Raw genomic sequence first — 21,578 nt, forward strand, 5'->3', positions numbered from 1 at the left:
TTAAGGGTATTCATCCCCCAGGGAAAATGATTCCCTCTTAGTGAAAAGCCTAATAAAGTGTATCTTGGAAGTTAGTAAAATATTAATTTATTCTTCAAAATAATCTAGTTCCCCTACCTTACTTCATCACTAGTGTCATATGATTCTTGCAAGACTTTTAGCTTTATTTGAGCTACTTAAACTCAATGTTTCTATTTTTGGTTTTACAAATAAATCAGCTGATACTGTATCCAGCAATGATCATTTACCGAAAGGTTATAAAAAACATACGCCAGGTTCTGTCTACAAATTGGCCTGAACAGTCTTTTTATCTGTAAACAAGTCTGTGACTTTTTTTAATCTGTCAGCATATTCTCTCACTATCACAAGACCTTTCAAATACATTACGCATTGTTCCCAGAGCTTTTGGCTTTTTTCCTTTCCGTGTGTCCTGGAAATTCCCTCCCCCCATATCCCGACTCCCCCTGCCTGCCCCGCAAATTTCCTAGCCTCTTGTTTAACCTTGTATGAGATCTCAGCCGAACTGTAATTCCAGGTAACTTTTGCCCGTAGCATAGCATGGTAGTTCTTAAACTTTGAGCCCCACGAAATGCTAGGGGAAATGATTAAAATAGAAAATATTAGAGATTCACCCTAGATCTAAAGATTCAGAATTTCTGGAGGTGATGCTAAGGTAAATGTATAATTAAAAGTCTCTTTATGGAATCCTGGTAGCTATCCCAGCTTTAGAGTCACTCACAAGCGTATTTCATACATCTGGCTACCGCTGTAGCTTGCTGGCTGTAGACTATGAGGACAAAAGTGGCATTTGGAGTCTATTCTTTTCTAAGGTTGGTGAATAATAGCAGTTTATGGAAGTGGAAACAATAGGCTGGCTTTTCTCAGCAATAATCCATTTGTATGTTAAGACCTATCAGAATGGAAACATTATAACTGCAAAGAACAGGGGCTGATCTGAGAACATTTTCTGTAGAAGAATTGGAAGGGCCTGGTGATTCCTGGAAGGTTAAAACAAAAAGATAGTAAAGGACCTGATGGTTATTTCAAGGGTGTGAGAAGATGTGGGGACACTGGGAAAATGGCTATGATGAAAATTTTTGAACAAATATTGAATGTAACACTAAATGAGGTGATAGGGAGGCCACAAAGATAAGAGCACCTAATTTAATTTACTTCAACATGTATTTACTGAGTAATTACTGTGTGCACAGCATTGTCATAAGGTGTACCATGGCATGGTTCCCAAATTTGGGATCTGTATTAGATTCAGCTGGAGAGATTTTTAAAAATAAAGTTCCGGGCCCCATATTAGTTCTGCTGAATCTAAATATCTGGGGGCAGGGTTGGAAATCTCTACTGTTTAAAGCTCTCCAAGTGATTCTGATGCATCCAGTTGATGGACCAGAATGACCATGAAATGAACAAGGTCGAGTGTTTGTTTTAAAGGAATGTACAAACTATACTGTTGGTGGGAATGTAAATTGGTGCTGCCACTGTGGAAAACAGTGAGGAGGTTTCTCAAGAAACTAAAAGCAGAACTACCACATGACCCAGAAATTCCACTCCTGGGTATATACCCCCCAAAAACACTAATTCAAAGAGATACATGCACCCCAATGTTCATAGCAGCATTATTTACAATCGCCAAGATACGGAAGCAACCTAAGTGTCCATCAATAGATGAATGGATAAAGAAGATGTGGTATATATATATACAATGGAATACTACTCAGCCATAAAAAAAATGAAATTTTGCCATTTACAGCAACATGGATGGACTTGGAGGGCATTATGCTAAGTGAAATAAGTCAGACAGAGAAAGACAAATCAGTATTTGTATGATATCGCTTATGTGTAGAATATTAAAAATACAACAAACTAGTGAATATAGCAAAAAAGAAGCAGACTCATATAGAGAACAAACTAGTGGTTACAAGTGTGTGTGGGGGAGGGCATTATGGGGGTGGGAAAGTGGGAGGCACAAACTACTGGGTGTAAGATAGGCTCAGGGATGTATTATACAACCCAGGGAATATAGCCAATATTTTGTAGTAACTGTAAATGGAAAGTAACCTTTAAAAATTGTATAATTTTTTTTTTTTGGCCATGCCACGCAGGTTGTGGGACCAGTTCCTCGACCAGGGATCAAACCCCTGCCCCCCGCAGTGGAAGTGCGGAGCCCTAATCACTGGACTGCCAGGGAATTCCCCAATTTTTTTTTTAATTAAAGAAAAAAGGAACATACAAACTGGTTTGTTGAGCAATTTGCTCAGCCAAATTTCTTGATTCTGCCTTCTGTCCATGGCTCAAATTTTACTCATGCTGTTATTTTCTCTGAAATGCCTTTTCCTCAATCTCTTCCATGAAAATAGTATCTATCCTTCAAGACCTATTCAATGTGAGGAGAACTGAACTGCATTCCACACCTCCCTTTGTCAGCATCCTTCCAACCCCACATCCATCACCCACGCAAATATCATAACATCCACCCTTACAATATCTACCTCACCCATCAGCTCCTTTTTATCCCCATTCCCACCTCTTTAGCTCACCTGAACCACTGAATGGCCGTTTAACTGATCTCTCACAAACCATCTGCCCACCTACTCCAGTTCATTCTTCATGGTTCTACTAACCTTGCACAGTTCAATTATAACTATTTTTCATATTGCAAATAATGTTCACTATTTCCCCATTACCTACAAAGCTAGGGATAAAAATGCTCCAGTCTGGCTTTCAAAACTACTGTATCGATTAGACTTCCTTTTTAAATATGCTACAGAACCAACTCTGGCTACCTTAAGCAGAAAAAGACATGGGCTGGTTCACAAAATTGAACTTCCCATCATTTTCCTTCTTTGTATGATTGTTCTCAAAATTCTTATTCTTAGAGAATGTCTGATTCAGCATATCCCCAACTCTTGCTAATAGGAAGACAAGGAACATTCCTTTTTCTCGTTAATAGGAAGACAGGAACAGAGAACAATAGGAAGACTGAAAAGCCACCTATAACTATGCCCACTGAGAAAAGAAAGTTCTTTCAAAGCAAAATCAGGATGCTGTTACCAAAAGGAGAAATGAACGGTAGGGAGCAAGACCCAAAAATGTCCACTACATTCAAAATATGGACCCAGGGCTTCCCTCGTGGCGCAGTGGTTGGGAGTCCGCCTGCCGATGCAGGGGACATGGGCTCGTGCCCCGGTCCGGGAAGATCCCACATGCCGCGGAGCGGCTGGGCCCGTGAGCCATGGCCGCTGAGCCTGCGCGTCCGGAGCCTGTGCTCCTCAACGGGAGAGGCCACAACAGTGAGAGGCCCGCGTACCGCAAAAAAAAAAAAAAAAAAAAAAAAAAAAAAAAAAAAATATATATATATATATATATATATGGACCCAATTTGACTGAATTAAAAATGGGGAGGAATTTTGTGCTTTCTTTTCTGAGACATCAGAGGTCAAAATGGGGGAAATAACCACCCATGAAAGCTAATGTCTGATAGTCTCAGTGTCCTTGGGGGTGGGGGAGAAGAGAGGCTAGTGGTTTGAAGGAAATGTTTTTAAAAATGCATGCAGGGACTTCCCTGGTGGCGCAGCGGTTGGGAGTCCGCCTGCCAGTGCAGGGGGCACGGGTTCGAGTCCTGGTCCGGGAGGATCCCACATGCTGCAGAGCGGCTAAGCCCGGGCGCTACAACTACTGAGCCTGCGCTCTGGGGCCCGCAAGCCACAGCTACTGAGCCCATGCACCACAACTACTGAAGCCTGCACGCCTAGAGCCCGTGCTCCACAATAAGAGAAGCCACCACAATGAGAAGCCCATCGACACAACTGGAGAAAGCCTGCGCGCGGCAGCAAAGACCCAACGCAGCCAAAAATAAATAAATAAAATAAATAATTTTTTTTAAAAAAATGCATGCAAAGATTCAAGATGTCATTGTGAGTCATGAGGATAAAGATAAATTGTTTTCATTTTTTCTGTTATCAACCAATTTCCACATAACTACAATGTCCTTTGCAAAACACCCTACAGTGTTTTTTAAAAAATAAGTTTACGACTGTAATATAAGAACAGCCAGAATTTTATTAGGAAGAAAGTCAGTAGGGTAACAGTATCTTTAGGAGAGTAACAAGTCTTCCACTTCCAAATTCAAGAAAGGGGCAATAATCTCCCGCAGTTCCCACATTCTGCGGCACCCAAGCATTGTAGGGAGCACCTTTTCAAAAATAAACGTAGCATCAAAAAATAGTATGTAACACGAAAGTCCGGTGAAGGTGAGGACATAAACATGATGAAAATCCTCAGTGCACATTTCTTAGAAGGAAAGAAAAACATCTGTGTTAAGAACATTCTGAAGGATATAGAGAACAAATTAGTGGTTACCAGTGGGGAGAGGGAAGGGGGGAAGGGCAAGATAGGGATAGAGGTTAAGAGACACAAACTATTATGTATAAAATGAATAAGCAACAAGGATATATTGTATATTACAGGGAAATATAGCCATTATTTTGTAATAAATTTTAATGCAGTATAATCTATAAAAGTATTGAATCACTATATTGTACATCTGAAACTAATATAATATTATATATCAGCTATACATCAATCAATTGATAGATAAGTAAACAAACAAACAAATAAATAAAAGAATGCCTAGAGGGGTGGGATAGGGACGGTGGGAGGGAGGGAGACGCAAGAGGGAAGAGATATGGGAACATATGTATACGTATAACTGATTCACTTTGTTATAAAGCAGAAACTAACACACCATTGTAAAGCAATTATACCCCAATAAAGATGTTAAAAAAAAAAAAAAAAGAACGTTCAGAAGAAAACCGCACTGATGTGACTCCTGGTTCCTCCACCCATGTAGCTCTATAAATTCAAGTAAGTAACTGAATTTCTCTTAAACTCTGTTGACATCTGCAAAAGAAGGAACTTGGAGTAGATGGACCTAAGTCCATCCTAGGGCTGGCACTGGAATTCTAAGATTCTAAAGCCATGAAACAATGAATCCCTGGGTTACTGTGAGGCTCTTTCCTTTGAAATACTCTTCTCACACTCTAGCAGTTATTGCCATCTCTACCTCACTTGGGAGGTATAGGATGCCTATTTGGGAGGAAATAAAGGCGCAGGCAGTTAGATTTTCCTCAGGGTACAAAATACCATGTGACAAGTGGAATTCAGCTCTCTCTATCAAGTTTTATCCCAGCACCAGACATGCCCTTTTTGTATTTTATTTATTTGCTTTGAAGTCCTTGCATTATTATTTTCTAATTATAAATGCAATACATGATTGGGGTAGAAGATCTGGAAAATCCAGAAGAACACAAAGAACAAAAGAAATGTCACAGATAATCCAGTTGCTTGGAGATAATTACCTTCTATAACAGGTTTCAGAAGAGCAAATCTAGAGCACAGTTAAAGCTAGCCATGGATCTATGTTGTGACCCAACTCAGTGGATTCCATGAACCTGAGCCAAGTTTTTTGGCATTATTGCCACTGGCTATCTCTTGGCAGTTACACAAATCATTGCTTCTACTTCACACATTTATTAAAGAGCCAATGTTCCTAAAATACTCTATTATGAAGAGACTGTGATGGCTGCCAAGGTGAAGCAGAGATGTTCTGTCCTCAGGGAGCACTAAATCTAGATTTGTTCTTTCTTATGAAAAGAAAAATGACTCACTACCAAAACATATCTAGTAAATAAATACTGTCTTCCTAAATCCCAAAATTAATCATCTCAGAAATGCTAAGCTGGAACATTCTCAAAGAAACACATTTTAACATTAATTTTTAAAAAAAATTTTTTATTTGGCTGTGCCAGGTCTTAGTTGCCGCATGCGGGATCTAGTTCCCCGACCAGGGATCAAACCCAGGCCCCCTGCATTGGGAGTACAGAGTCTTAGCCACTGGACCACCAGGGAAGTCCTAACATTAATTTTTAAAAGAGAAAAATCGTTTTTTTCTAAATTACAGATAACTTGGAAAACAGAGAAATGAAAAAACTATAATCCCATCACTTTAATATAATCAGCTAAGTTTTCTTTTTTCTTTCTTACCTTTCCTCCTTTGATTTATTCATTCTTTCTATTTTATTTTAATTTTTGGTTTCTTCTTTTATTTTGTTTTTCTTTGGTTTGTTTCTCTTTTGGTTTAGAATGTGTCCTTCTAGTTTGCCCTTTCTTTCAATGAACACTTCAGGTATGGATGGATTCAGATCTATTTCTTGATACTACTGAATCACTTGATTTTTTTCTTTTTTGCGGTACGCAGGCCTCTCACTGTTGTGGCCTCTCCCGTCATGGAGCACAGGCTCTGGATGTGCAGGCTCAGCAGCCATGGCTCACGGTCCCAGCTGCTCCGTGGCATGTGGGATCTTCCCGGACCGGGGCACGAACCCGTGTCCCCTGCATCGGCAGGCGGACTCTCAACCACTGCGCCACCAGGGAAGCACTACAAAACATTCTTAAATGTTCCTTCTTGCACGCTCCAGGGCTTACTATTCAGGGATGTTCTCCTTTGAAAACTGCAAAGATGTGGATGCCTGGGGATCTTCCTGTTGAACGTGATCTCTTTCTTGCTCAGCTTGTTCACTCTGCAGGTCCCGGTCATGCCCAGCCTCCAGCTCCAACATATCCTGATAAAGATCATGAAGAAAGCAAAGCAGAACAAAAGGGTTATCACAAGAGGTGGTGGCCCCCCTTCTCTGGGGGCAAGCACATAGTCCCCTCTGAGGCTGGAGTCTTCTGATGCATCTGTGAGGTAGGCTGACATGCCCTCCTGCTCTGTGACAGAGGAAGGCTGGGGCAGGGACATGGAGAGTAGAGAGAACAGATCAGTTTCTTATTGAAATATCTGTGTACATCACTGACCAAGTCAATAGGAATAACATTCACATACCTCTACAAATTGCCTTCATGTACATCATTTCTTTTAATTCTCGTGATAGCCCTGAGGTGGATAAAGGTAGGTACTGAAATCCCCTGGGCCATTCCTATTTGGTGATTTGGTCAAGGTCATATGGTGTAGTGAGTTAAGTGATGACCCCAAAATGATATGTCCATGTCCTAATACTAGGCCCTGACAATGTGACATTATTTGGAAAAAAAAAAAGAAAAAGGGAGGGGTTTTTGCTGAGGTAATTAAGTTAATAAACTTGAGATGAGATTATCTTGGATTACCTGGGTGGGTCCTAAATCCAATGACAAGTGTCCTAATGAGAAACAAGAGGAAACAACACAGAGAAACTCTTGTGAAGACGGAGGCAGACTGGAGTTTATGCAGCTACAAACTAAGGAATGTCTGGAGCCAGCAAAACCTGGAAGAGGCAAGGAAAGATTCTCCCCAGGAGCCTTCAGAGGGAGCGTGGGCTCGCTGACCCCTTGATTTTGGAATTCTGGCCTCCAGAACTATGAGAGAATACATTTGTGTGTGTGTGTGTGTTTTGTTTTTTTTTTTTTGCTGTACGCGGGCCTCTCACTGTTGTGGCCTCTCCCGTTGAGGAGCACAGGCTCCGGACGCGAAGGCTCAGCGGCTATGGCTCACGGGCCCAGCCGCTCCGCGGCATGTGGGATCTTCCCGGACCGGGGCACGAACCCGCGTCCCCTGCATCAGCAGGCGGACTCTCAACCACTGCGCCACCAGGGAAACCCTGTGTGTGTGTGTGTGTGGTTTTAAACCACCAAGGCTAATTTGCCATAGCTGCCACAGGAAACCAATCGACATGGCTGGTAAGTATATGGACTAGAACTTGAACTAGGTTTTCTCATTCCAAAACCATGGAATTGTATTTAGGACTTGGGTTCAGGTTAAAGAATACCTAGTCCCTACCGTTGGCACTCTCACAACCCAGTGTCACCTCACCAGTGATGTAGGTTTATTATCACATTTACAGATGAAGAAATCAAGGCTAGATTTTCCAAGTATTATGTGACTCCACTATCTCTTAGCTACCTCTTCATGAATAAAAAGCAACCATCATTTCAATTTCTTTCCACCGTATCTTTGACCAGTATATTCAAAAGCAGCAGACACGCTGTGATGTGGAGAAAGACACCACACTGGAAATCAGAGGACCAGAGGTCTAAGTCCTGTCCTACTGCTGTGGATGTTGAACAAGTCACTTAACCACTGTAAAGCTCAGCTTCCTGGCCTGTAGTAAGAAAATTGGGCCAGATCATCTCTAGAGTTCTATGTCCAATAATTGATGGTGATATTTCTTATCTTTATCGGTCATTTCATGGTAATGGTTAATATACTGCAAAAGAGTCAAAAGGCAGGAAGTAGAAACAAAAAGAGTTTTTAAAATCTGCAGGACCGAACACATAAAGAAATGTGTGTGTTTTTTAAATAACAGACTAAACGTGTACTTGCACGAAATACACAGTCTAAAGGCATTCTTTTCCATTTACATGCAGCTCTTTGAAGAGCTCACATGTCTCCATTTGGATGTTTCCTAGGCACCACAAACTCAGAAAGTAAAAAATGGAACTCGTCATATTTCCCCTCTACCTTGTTCGGGTTCCCCACCCTTGCAAATGGTCTCCCTATCCATCCAGATGCCTCTGCCAGAAACCTGAAAGAAGTTCTTGAATTGCCACGGGAGACATTCTTTTCCCTCTTCATTACCTACGTTATATTCACTTTGTGCATATCCACTAATAATACCTGTCATTTAAATCGGTGTACTTTTTTCCCATCCCCCCAGCACCACTGCTCATGGCATCCCAGACAGGGCCCTACTTTGAGTCCTCCTCAGATCTTGATTCCTGTTGATGTCCTGGCTTCCCGTCTGCATCCTGCTCTATCCCTACGTCAGTGTCCTGCCTGCCTGTCATGCCTTTTCCTGCACCCTTCCTCTCTCACAACACAGTTTCTCTTTGGCTTCATTGTCTTTGCATGTGCTGTTCCTTCTCTCTGAAACGCTTTTCCTCCATCCAGCTCATCCTTCAAACCTCAGTTGTCACATCCCCAGTCTTCTCCCTGTACAGCCCTCCCTCCCGTGTACTTCATAGCTCATCTGCTCCTCTAGGATGGATCTTACACAGCCACGGTCTCATCTGAGTCCCTCCTAGCGTGTGAGCTCACTGAGGGGAAAGGATTTTATATATATGTATCCTAGCACCTAGGGGATCCTCAGTAAGTGCTTTTAGAATACGTAGGCTTCAGAAACAGGCAAATACATTCTGCTTGTGAGAGATGCAAACAAAAGCAGGAAATAGGAAAGTCTGTTCACTGACCTGGCATCTAAAATCGACACTGTATGTAGCAGTGCCAGGGATTAGCAACGTGGAACCAGAGCAAAGTATTCATTTCTAAGTATTTTAGGGGGCTTTGATGGGTAGACATGGCAGCTTTGGCAGTCTGGTTAAAAAGCCTATTTTGTTAATTAACCCAACAATTTTTTCTTTACTCCTCTTAATTCTTTGTCCATTTTCTGGACCTGTCCTTTAAATCTTTCTCTTATAAAAGACGAAGATAAGATTATGCAAAGTAGAGACCTCCTGGTTTGTTTTCAGAGAATAAGAGAATAAGGTGTCTTCCTCAAGAAGTCATATATTTGTCCTTTTGTTAGCAGATAGCCAAATTTTTTAATAATTATTTGTTAATTATGTGATTGCCTATGATTTATTTGTATGTAATTGTAGAATTTTCCATACAAACAGACATAAAGAAATACAATCATAAATTTTAAAAAATATTTTGTTAAACCGTTATGCCCTGATTTGAAGTTTGTAAGAAATAGTCTATAACAATGCCTTATACCCTGAGAGTGTGGACTATTTGATAAACTCTTCCAGAGTGAATAATTTTATTATCTAATTAGACTTATTCTGTCCTAGGCCAACAAGTGATGATATCACCATTCACTGACTAACAGGATTCAGCAGGGTTCACTGAACCACAAGTACAGGGAAGTTGTCCTGGAAAAGTAGGTCTAAGGGTAGCAGCCCTTACCTGGAGTCCAGGGACAAGGCCCCTGCAAAGAATCAGATGACACTATTTATAGAGTTACACCTTCAATTCATGTGTTCCCTAAGATCATCCCTACGATCACCTCAATTTCCCTATTTTCTTTTCCCATCCTAAGACTACTCTTCTAATTCAGTTCCTATTATTCTTTTTTTTTTAGAACAAGTATCTGTCTGTCTCTTTCCACTTTTTGTCTTATTATTATCTATACTCCACACGTCTAACTCCATTCCTTCACACCTTCTATCCCCTTCTATTTCTTTTTTTTTTTCTTTTCCCTTTTTTGAGGTACGCGGGCCTCTCACAGCTGCGGCCTCTCCCGTTGCGGAGCACAGGCTCCTGACGCGCAGGCTCAGCGGCCATGGTTCACGGGCCCAGCCGCTCCGCGGCATGTGGGATCCTCCCGGACCGGGGCATGAGCCCGTGTCCCGTGCATCGGCAGGCGGACTCCCAACCACTGCGCCACCAGGGAAGCCCCCTTCTATTTCTCTTGTTTCTTTTTTCCTTACTGCAGAGTCCTTGAAGGTAAAGTCCAGTTTGGGATATTCTTTGAGGACCTTTCTTTCTATGGATTGTAGAGTTAGCCATCCTCGTATCCAAAATGTATTCAAAAGAGAAGTAGACACAGAGATGAATCCTGAGCTTCCATAGGGGGCTGGATAAGCCTAGGAAGAGGAAATACCCACTCCATCATTTCTGTATGTTTTTCTGACTGGTTGAAATCACCTTCCTCTATAGCCAATAGCCTGGGGAATCTATGGGGAGATCTGTTCATCAATAATAAAAGGGGTCTTGGCCATGCATTTGCTTTCAACTAAATGAAAGCGTAAACCCTCTCCAGGACAATCTCAGGCATTTTGTCCAAATTTCTCCATTCCATGTCAGCTGGGTGACTGAATTTCAGACTGAGAGAGGTTCAGATTGAATTAAGAGTAAATGGGTGCTCACTTCAGCAGCATGTATACTAAAATTGGAACAATATAAGGATTAGCATGGCCCCTGCACAAGGGTGACATTCAAATTCGTGAAATGTTCCATATTTTTTGTGAAAGTAAAAACATCCCATTTTAAACGGCATCAAGAAGAATAAAACACCTAGGAATAAACTGAGCTAAGAAGGTGAAAGACCTATACTCTGCACACTATAAAAAAATTAATGAAAGAAATTGAAGATGATATAAGGAAATGGAAAGATATTCCATGTTCTTGGATTGGAAGAATTAATATTTTTAAAATGGTCATACTACTCAAAGCAATCTACAGATTTAATGCAATCTCTATTATTTAAAATACCCAGGACATTTTCCACATAATGAAAACAAATAATCCTAAAATTTATATGGAACCACAAAAGAACCTGAATTGCCAGAGCAATCCTGAGAAAAAAAGAACAAAGCTGGAGGTATCACCCTACCAGATTTCAGACTGTACTACAAATCTACAGTAATCAAAACAGCATGGTACTGGCACAAAAACAGACACACAGATCAATGGAACAGAATAGAGAACCCAGAAATAAACCCACACATCTATGGTCAATTAATCTATGACAAAGGAGGCAGGAATATACAATGGAGAAAAAACAGTCTCTTCAGTAAGTGATGCTGGGAAAATTGGACAGCTACATGTAAAGCAATGATATTAGAACATTCCCTCACACCATATACAAAAATAAATTCAAAATAGTTTAAAGACCTAAATGTAAGAATGGAAACCATAAAAGAGAACATAGGCAGAACACTCTTTGACATAAATTGTAGCAATATTTTTTTTTGGATATGTCTCCTAAGGCAGAAGAAATAAAAGCAAAAATAAACAAATGGGACCTAATTAAACTTAAAAGTTTTTGCACAGGAAAGGAAATCATCAACAAAACGAAAAGACAACCTATGGAATGGAAGAAAATATTTGCAAATGATATGATCGATAAAGGATTAATATCCAAAATATATAAGCAACTCAATATCAAAACAACCCAATCCAAAAATGGGCATAAGACCTGAATAGACATTTTCCAAAGAAGACATACAGATGGCCAACAGAAACATGAAAAGATACACAACATTGCTAAATTATTAGAGAAATGCAAATCAAAACAACAATGAGATATCACCTCACAACTGTCAGAATGGCTATTATCAAAAAGTCTACAAATAACAAATGTTGGTGAGGATATGGAGAAAAGGGAACCCTTGTACATAGTTGGTAAGAATGTAAATTAGTGCAGCCACTATGAAAAACAGCATGGAGGTTCCTCAAAAAACTAAAAATAGAACTATCATACAATCCAGCAATTCCACTCCTGGGTATATATCCAGAAAAAATGAAAACACTAATTCAAAAAGATACATGCACCTCAATATTCATAGCAGCACTATTTATAATAGCTAAGATATGGAAGCAACCTAAGTGTCCATCAGCATGAATGGATAAAGAAGATGTTGTGTATATATATATATATATATATATATATATATATATATATATATATATATATACATACACACACAATGGAGTACTACTCAGCTGTAAAAAGAATGAAACTCTGCCATCTAAAGCAACATGAATGGATCTACAGAATATTATGTTTAGTGAAATAAGCCAGAGAGAGAAAGGCAAATACTGTATGATATCACATGTGGAATTTAATAAACAATACAAACAAATGTATATAGCAAAACAAAAAGAGACTCACAGATGTAGAAAACAAACTAGAGATTAACTAAAAGGGGGAGGTACAAATTAGGGGTAAGGGATCAAGAGATACAAACTACTATGTATAAAATAGATAAGCAAAAAGGATATATTGTATAGCACAGGGAATTATAGCCAATATCTTATAATAACTTTTAATGCAGTATAATCTGTAAAAATACTAAATCACTATACTGTACATCTGAAATTAATATAATATTCTAACTCAGCCATACTTCATTTAAAAATGAGTAAATGGATCTCTCTAATGCATCTATTGGAAGACAATCTGCAATCCAGGGGGCAATTCTACATACAGTAATTTGCTCTGAGGTAAAAAATGTCACAGTTATTTCACAAATCCCAAGGACAAAAATAAGGTAATGCACAATTCTTTGTATGGGAATACTAGTAAGTCCCTTGTGTAATAACAGCAGGCTTCAGAGGAGAGAATGCCTCCATCTTGATTTTAAAGCCCTGAACATCTCACACCTATTATGAGGAAACCTTGTGATAATATCCTTGCTGCTTTGAGATATGAAATATGAAGTTCCTCTCTTCACCCACTGTGACATTTAAGTCTGTCCCTTACCCATTTTTTAGTCTCCAAATCATGAAGGAAGTCAGTTTGAGAGTTTTCAGAGAAAATGTCCTCATCATCTGATCTGTCCAAGATGTGGTCCATTTTGGTAAATTCCCTTAGCAAACTGTAAGGCACACAACTGAAAAAGATACTGTTATTATGTCTTCGGTCTATAGCTTAGGCCTGCCCTAAACTTCTCTAGAGGGAGAACACTGGATCTTTCCGGCCCCAAAGAGCACCTGGTACTCTTGTACTGATTTCATTCTGTGTGAATAATGTCTAGTGTAGTGCATTACACGAGATAGGAATAGAGAGGCTGGATAAATATTTGTTGACTGAATCAGTAAATGATTCAAAGTGAGATCCTGAATTCTGAAGCCATTGCAGCTCTTTGTGTGTATATGCAAATGCGTGTGTAAAATAAACAAATAATAAATAAATATGCTTCTTTAAAAAGTAGAGTTAAAAAAGTGTCATATGCTTCAAAGGAAAGGAGTAAGTCTGTGCTACCATCATGATTTCTAGACCCAAGACGTCCTCCTCCCAACATTTACTAGTTTCTTCTTTATTCTTCCACAGAGATTCTATGCATAAATAAGCAGCTATGTTTATATAAATATATACATGCCTTTTTAAGTACAAATGAGAGGATATTATCTTGGAGTCCATTTCGTACTAGTACCTATAGAGCTGCCTCTTTTTAAAAATTGTTATATGGTATTCCATCATAATTTGCTAATCAGTTCTTTATTAATGTTTATGCACACTGTTTCTAATCCAATGCTACTGCAAACAATGCTGCAGTGAATATCCCTACATATCTATGTGTATACATACAAGAGTCTCCATTGGATAACCCTAAAAATAGAACTGCTGGGTCAATAGATACGTATATTTTAAATTTTTGATAGATTTTACCAAATTATGCTTTGAAGAGGTTAAATCCATTTACACTTTCAGCAAAAATGATGAGACCGCCTGTTTTCCAACTCCTTTTCTGAAACCACGTGTTAGAAAAGTTTTTGATCTTCGCCAATCTCGTATGTTTAAACTGGTATCTCACTATAGTTTTAATCTCTTTTTATGAGTAAGGTTGAGCATCTTTGCCCGTACGTATAAAACTCATTTGTACTTCCTTTGCTATGATAATCCCTTGCCCATTCCCTATTGGACTATTGTTATTTTGCTGGGCTGCATATATGTGTATAGCTGTGCACACACACACTCACACACTCAAGTATACTTTTAAATGAATTGCAATATACTTGTGATGGAGGCCTAAGGCAGTGGTTTCCTATCTGTGGGTCTTGAACCCTGAGTTGGGGGACATTCTATACCTACCCTGATAAACAGTGGTCCTGGAAAGTATATAGATTTCTATAGATTCAATAAATACTGCTGAATGTTTCCAAATGTATATGCTACTGTTATTAATAAATTATAAATGGATTTAAAAACATCCTTGATATCATAGTAGCTTTTTTGACATATGAGGGGTTCTGGAAAATCTTTTCCTTTAGAAAAGTTCTTCCAATTTAAAAAGGTTGTTAACCATTGGTTTGTATTAGTATACATTTTTATCATGTATTAACAAATGCATAAATACTTAACAAATATTTATATGAATGTGTGTTTCCTCTACTCTAGAAACCATATTAAATGGTTTATATCTTTAGCAGGTGAAGATGATGAAGGAACAAAACAATCAACGTTTTTTCACAAATTGAGACGAGCATCTTGACCATTCCTATTCAACTGATATCTGCCTAATTTATGACCATAGGTCCCTTGACTATCCCACAGGACCTACCACACTAGATATTCGTGAGATCAAAATTAGAAGCATTATAGAGAAGAATGTCAACCCCAACCCTGAACCTGGAAATCTCGTCATGCGGTCCTACCAGGCTGAGGAAGTCTCCAGACAGGACCCCAGAAACTGCCCCTGGGAGCTCAGCCCTGACTTACTTCTGCATTGCACCTTCGGCCACATCGATGTTTTGGAGAAAGCCATTGTTTTTCTCTGTCAATTCTTGCTCCTTCCCAGCTAGCTTCATCTGCAGAAGCATCTTGACACTTAGCTTCGTGAGAGCCATTTCTTCAGCACTGCAGGGGCAATGGTATATTTCTTTCTATTTGTAAATTGATGTTTGTTTTACTCTTTTCCTATCGTTGACAATTATTTCTAATTTCTCACTGCTGTAAACAATATAGTAATGAATATATTTGTTTAGGAATTTTCAGTGCATTTCAGTGCATTCAGTGTATTACTTACTTAGAATACTTCCCTAGAAGTGGAACTCCTGGTAATATGATATACTGATTTTTAAGGATTTAGAAAAATATTCCCAAATTACTTTCCTAAAGGGTCAACCAATATATATTACTAGCAGCTGTGTGTGAGAAAGAGGCACCTTCATTTCAGTCTGATAGGCAAGTGTTAGCTGCAGAGCAGAGAATTGAATTGTTAAGAGTATTTAAGTACTGTAGTGAGAAAAATAATAGTAAAAGGAAATAGGAAAGAAGGTAGAAAAGGGTGAGACAGGTTCTAGGAAGCTCATATGAAAAGCCATAATAAAGGGTCCATGTGAAACATAACTTGTAGTAACTAGCAGAGATCAGAGGTGGTACCCAGCCTTAAACAGAAAGAAACCTTTTCCTTTGTGCACTCAACTAACTATAATAAATTGTCACTGGAGGGTGGTCTGGTCTCCAGGACCCTGTGGGACAGAATCCCTGAGGGACAGAGGGGACGGTAGACTGACAGGAATGGAAGTGATTAGCAGGGATGGTCCTAGAAGAGTGATTATGGCTGCAATTAGAAACAGAGGGAAGGAGAGGCACTGGGAACCACAGAGATACTGGAATCATCTGAGCAACCAAGGGCCCGGCCTATCACTCTGGGGCAAAATTGAGCTTTATCTTTGACCTGTGTGGGGATCCACAGTGGATGTTGTTCAAAGGGGACCCCTGTAAAGTTGAAGCAGCAGAAAAAGGCCAGAACCTTGAGCGCAACAAAAAAGAATAAACCTTTGATCTCTTTCAGGAAGGACACTGTGACCTGCCCGATCTCATCACAGCTCCCATCCAGACAGTCCGTCTGTATCCTGAAGCATTACTAACACAATTCCAAGCTCTGAAAGACAATGACCACTGAGATCTACCTAGTCTCTTTCCTGTCCGAAAATTAGAATCCTGTACAAATAATAAGGTTTCCTTATTTTGGTAACTTTTTGACATCCTAATGGCTTCCATTGGGTGATTTAAAAGGAAAATCTATTCTTCTCAATTCAGGTAGCTACACAAATTCTGCCTCCATACATTTCCTCACATTTCAAATAACAGAGTCCTAATGATGGCTTATGTTTGTGCGGCTCCTAATAAATTACACAGTGTTTCTCACGTATGTCCTTATTCAGTTCCCACGACAACACGGTGGGGAAGGTATTAGCCCCATTTTCTGTGCACGTTGACCAAGGCTCTGGGAGTTCGCATGATGTACTTAGCAAAGCCACGACCCAGAACTCCCATATCCTCACAGCTACTCATAAGGGATTTCTTCCCCAACCTAAAGATGATCTAGATGAAGGCTCTCCAATAAAACTCTCTGTGATGATGGACATGTTTTCTACACTGTTCATTTCAGTAGCACCAGACACCTGTGTCTACTGAGCACTTGAGATGCCGCTAATGCAACCGAGGAACTGAATTTTTAATTTAATTGAAATACATTTAAATTTAAATAGCCACCTGTGGCAAATGGCTACCATATTGGACAACTCAGAATTTTCTAGACCAGGGATCGGCAAACTATAGTCCACAGGCCAAATTCATCCTGCCATCTGTTTCCGTAAACAACGTTTTATTGGAACACAGCCATACCCATTCCTTCATGTATTGTCTGTTACTGCGTTGGTGCTGCAATGACAGAATGGAATGGTTGCAAGACAGACCTAAATTTGGCATGCAGAGCTTAAGATATTTACTATCTTGCCCTTTACAGAAAAAAAAAAAAAGTTGCCAACCCCTGTTCTAGACCATCACTTTTTTCTATGATGTTTTTTCTATGGGTGTTTGCTACAATGAATCAACTGAATACATTGAATAAGAGCTTGGATTTTGGAGAGTCAGGCTGAGTTCGTATCACGGCATCAACACTCAGCAGCTGGGCCTTATCTTAAGGTTCTAGGTCTTACATTCCTCATCTGTAGAATGGGATTTAACACAGTGCAAAAGCTGGGCAATGGTATCTATCTATTTATAACAGTAGGAATGGGAGCTATTGTAAGGTTTCTTTGGCTTCAAATATTACAAATAATAATAATATGCTTACACACGCGCAGCACCTTCAGTTTAAGAGGCACTTTCACTAAGTTGTTTCTTTGATCCTCACACCTACCCTGTATAGTCAGTCAACCAAGGCAGATCCTATTACCTCGATTTTTTTAGATGCAGAACTGACACCCAGAGATGATCCATGATCTGCCCAAAGTTTTATTGCTAGAAAATGGTAGAAACAGGATTTCAACCTGCCAACCTCTGGCTACAAGTTTTGCCGTCATCTTACCATTAAACATAAATCTGATACCCAATATGTTTTAATGGATTGGTTAGCAGCCTTCTTACCTCAAAATAAGCCATCTTTTGAAGCTAACTTTTGACTAGTTATGTAGTGTGGACCCTTGCTATTCAAAGTACGGTCTGTAGATCATCAGTATAAACTGGGAGCTTTTGCTAAGCACACAGAATCTCAGGTTCCACCCTAGACTCACTGCATCAGCCTCTGCATTTTCGCAAGATCCCAGGTGATTCCCAGTCATATTAAAGTTTGGAAGTGCCTGCACTCTAGGCCTCGTCAGCTAGAATCTGTCTTCTTCCCCTTCCTACATCCCATCTCTTCATTCCTATATGTTTACACTATGGGCCTCTAGGACTGTTAGGTACAACTGAATGGATCCCTCCTCCTTCCACCCGCACCTCATCAAAACCTTTAAAATTACAAATTTGGAGAAGCGTTAGTCAAAAGGAACAGATCAACTGTTTTAAAAGACCACCGATGACATCTCTAACTTACATTTTGTGAGCATTTCCTCTAGGCCAGACCACCCAGATAACCTTCTTCAGTACCTGTTAGCTGGACAACTTGAGATATCAGAAATTTTAAAGCACGGTTCCAAGAATCAGGGATTTGGTGTCCCCCTGGCCCTGGCAAGGTTATAATGTGCAGGTATGGCTGTGAAATTGTATATACCTGGTGATATCCTTGCTCTTCCCAATTTGGTGATCACAAATACCTCTAAGTTCAGTGGGGTAGACTAGAAACAGTCAAGTTTCCCTGGAAAATTCTGGTGATGCCTCCTTTCCCCAGCGCCAAAGGCAGAGAGGAGGCCATTGACGAGGGTGCACACTTCGGCAGGTGAGTTTGCAGTTGGACTCGCCCTCTCTGACATTCTACTTGGAATGTGGCACACGTGACCCTTCAACCCCCCTCTCACAAGGTTCCAGGTACGCAGTGCTCTCCCGCTTTCCTTTTACCTGCATCTCCAGCCTGTCTCCCAGCTTCCTGGCTTCTCTTGCCAACTTTCTGGAAACAGAATCCCTCCCCCGCCCCAACCCTCTGTCCATCATCTACTGGCCTCTGACAGGAGGCTCTGGGAGGCTCTTCCCACCTCGGCTTCTCCCATGCCTGCCCTTTCATCTCCTTGCCTGAACGAAGCATCTGAGACCTTCTACGAGGGAGGACAGGACTTCACCTACTCCTTCCCTCCTCAGCAGGAATGAGGAAGCAGTTGATCATGTTGCAAACCAGGGCTGCTCCTACTTTACGGCTCGGTCACCTACTCGCCTTTGCCTGCCACATTCACAGCCCACTCTCACTTCTTCCAGGACTTCAGTGCTAAATTCACATTTCCCTCTGTACCTCATCTTCTCCCCTCATTCTCCAGGAACTCAGCACCTAGGCGAGGGGTCTAACATTCTGACTTTACAGATTCTCAGTCCCTCAACTCTTGAGGCTTTCCCCTTCACCTACCAAAATTATTCAGCAGCACGGAGATGAAATACAGAACGTTTTTTCATACATATAAACATGAGAGTTAGATCAGTGTTGGAAACCTGGTTTTGCCATTTATTAGTTATTTGATTTGCAGCAAAATTTAATTTTTTGTCTGAAAAATGGGTTTGATAATACCTGCCTAATTGGTGTGTCGAGAAGATGAAGGTAATAGTGTAAAGAAGGAGTTTAGGGTCGAGCTGGACGATTGCTAGTGATCCTGCCAGAATGTGGGCTCCATGAAGACAGGAGTGTTTGTGTGTGTGTTGTGTTGACTGCTGTACCCACAGCACTAAAAGAGTGGCTGGCACATAATAGGTGCTCAGCAAAATTTTGTCAAAGGAATGGGACGAATGCACATATGGTGGCCATGATTTTTATGGCAACAAATTAGGTCTTGTCATCACCCTGAGCGTTTCCTCAGATAGAAGCTCAATCTGAGATGTCTCACCTCCCTCCTGGGCTTCCCTATGCTCTCTTCCTAGCTGGGAACCCAGACTCCCTCGCGTTGCCCCCCCACCCCCCCACCCCAGTGCCTGCCGGGCTAAGCTTCAGCCTTGGGTACCTGTCCCATATCAGGACTAGGCTCCTAGCTTTTGTTGTCCCAGGTGACCTCACGTTTCTTTAGGAAAAATCACAAGATTCTTACGAGAGGTTCCACCACAATTTAATAACGACAGCAACAATAATATCTAACACTTATGAATGTTTCCTGATGTACCAGGCACTCTTCTAAGTGTTACATATATGACCTAATTTAATTCTTACCACCTTCCAAACAGGGGGGGTTCTGGGATTCAAACCCAAACCTGCTCAATCTGGCTCCACAGACCATGTCCTTAAGCGCCCCTGTACACGACTATTCTTCTCAGTATTACTCAGCAAAACTGTATGCATCTCTTGTTGCTTCCCAAACACGTGGGCCCCAGCAGCTGTTTCCTGTCTCGCTCCGCTCCTTTCCCACTGCCAGGCTCGCTCCCAAATGCTGCCAGCTCCCTCCGCCAGCAGTGACCCGGCCTCTGCATTACTGCACTGATGGAGGCCACATGATGGGAATCTTCTCTCCACCACCAGACAGCTCCTCGGTGTAGCACTGCTCCATTCAGAACACACCATGTTTCCCTCATCCTCTCCCACGGCCCTTCTAAGCTCCGAGAAAGTTCTTTTCACCCTCCTTCCTCAGGCTCCCTGGAAGACCCTTGTTTGTTTGAGGGGGAGGGTGGGATCCTATTCCATCAGGATCAATTCCCTTGCAATTTCAAAAACTCTTTTTGAGCTCCACTTCAGGCAACCCACGAAGAAGCTCACAATTTCTTTGAGGAAACAGACATTTTCTTACATCTTCTCACATCTTCAAGTTCTGCCTCTGTCCTATCACTTTGCCTCCGTGTGCAAACCACGTCCTATTTCCCCTCTTGTAGGAAAATACCCTTCATCCTGTATATTTGAGCTACGATCTTTTATGTCTCTTTCCTTTTAACAAAAATTTCTCAACATTTCAGAGACTGTACGTTGCTCATTACATATTCTTATGCTAAATGCTTTCAGTATGGTTTCTTGTTTGCAAGGTTTTTGTTAGTTTGTCTGTTTGTTGCTTAGTTTTCTATTTTTAGAGGCTTTGATTTTTGGTGGGGTGAAAATAGTACACTTTGTTTCTCACACTTATTTGACTCCACCAGAGCTGCTTCTGAGCTCAAAGCACTGTGTCTCATGGACCACACTTTGGGAAACCCTTTTATAAGATCATAGATACTGTAAGTAAAGTTCCAGGCACACAGGAAGCTCTCCTAAACAGCAGCGACCACAGTCATAGGGCGTCCCCACTGTTGCATCTTGGAATTCTTGACCTTGGCAGTTTTCTTGAATGACTTCTTTTTGTCCACTGTCATAATCTCTAGGTGCTCAGAAATAGGCTTCCTCCCAGGCCTCAGCGAGGTCTAACCCCAGCATCTGTCCCATCCAGCGAGTTTTGGTCCCAGCTTGTCCTCACTGCCTGTCACCAGGCCACCCCCAGCCCAGCGAGTCCTGAGAGGTGGCCTTAGTATCAAGAAGGATGTTGGATTCCTGTGAAAACCCTAAGCCCTGTATATGTTGGCAAAAGGCCTCACTGAGGGCCCAGAGATTTCAGGACTAAAAGCTAGAGATGAGTGAATATGTGTTTATGTATGTTCCCAAAGGAATAGGAACTTTTAATGAGCACCTTTCCTTGGCGGGTTCTGCAATATTTTCATTTGCTAACATTGTTGTGAAGCCAGCAGTTAGTTCACCGAATCTGCTTT

At 40.8% G+C, this 21,578-nt stretch overlaps 1 protein-coding gene and 1 non-coding gene across 2 annotated transcripts; one reads left to right on the top strand and one right to left on the bottom strand.

Annotated features, from left to right (window-relative positions):
* Window positions 1-4,056: 4,056 nt before the first annotated feature.
* SMCO2 (single-pass membrane protein with coiled-coil domains 2) lies at window positions 4,057-15,343 on the bottom strand. The gene is given in 6 exon segments (XM_019937933.3): window positions 4,057-4,275; window positions 4,278-4,342; window positions 5,973-5,978; window positions 6,499-6,635; window positions 13,257-13,371; window positions 15,216-15,343. Coding segments are annotated over 6 exon segments (618 nt in total). The 3' UTR covers window positions 4,057-4,108.
* LOC117314333 (U6 spliceosomal RNA) lies at window positions 10,911-11,014 on the top strand. Its single transcript, XR_004529085.1, has one exon. It is a non-coding gene; the product is annotated as a U6 spliceosomal RNA (small nuclear RNA).
* Window positions 15,344-21,578: the final 6,235 nt, after the last annotated feature.

Source organism: Tursiops truncatus, chromosome 11, assembly GCF_011762595.2.
Source record: "Tursiops truncatus isolate mTurTru1 chromosome 11, mTurTru1.mat.Y, whole genome shotgun sequence".
Taxonomy (NCBI): domain Eukaryota; kingdom Metazoa; phylum Chordata; class Mammalia; order Artiodactyla; family Delphinidae; genus Tursiops; species Tursiops truncatus.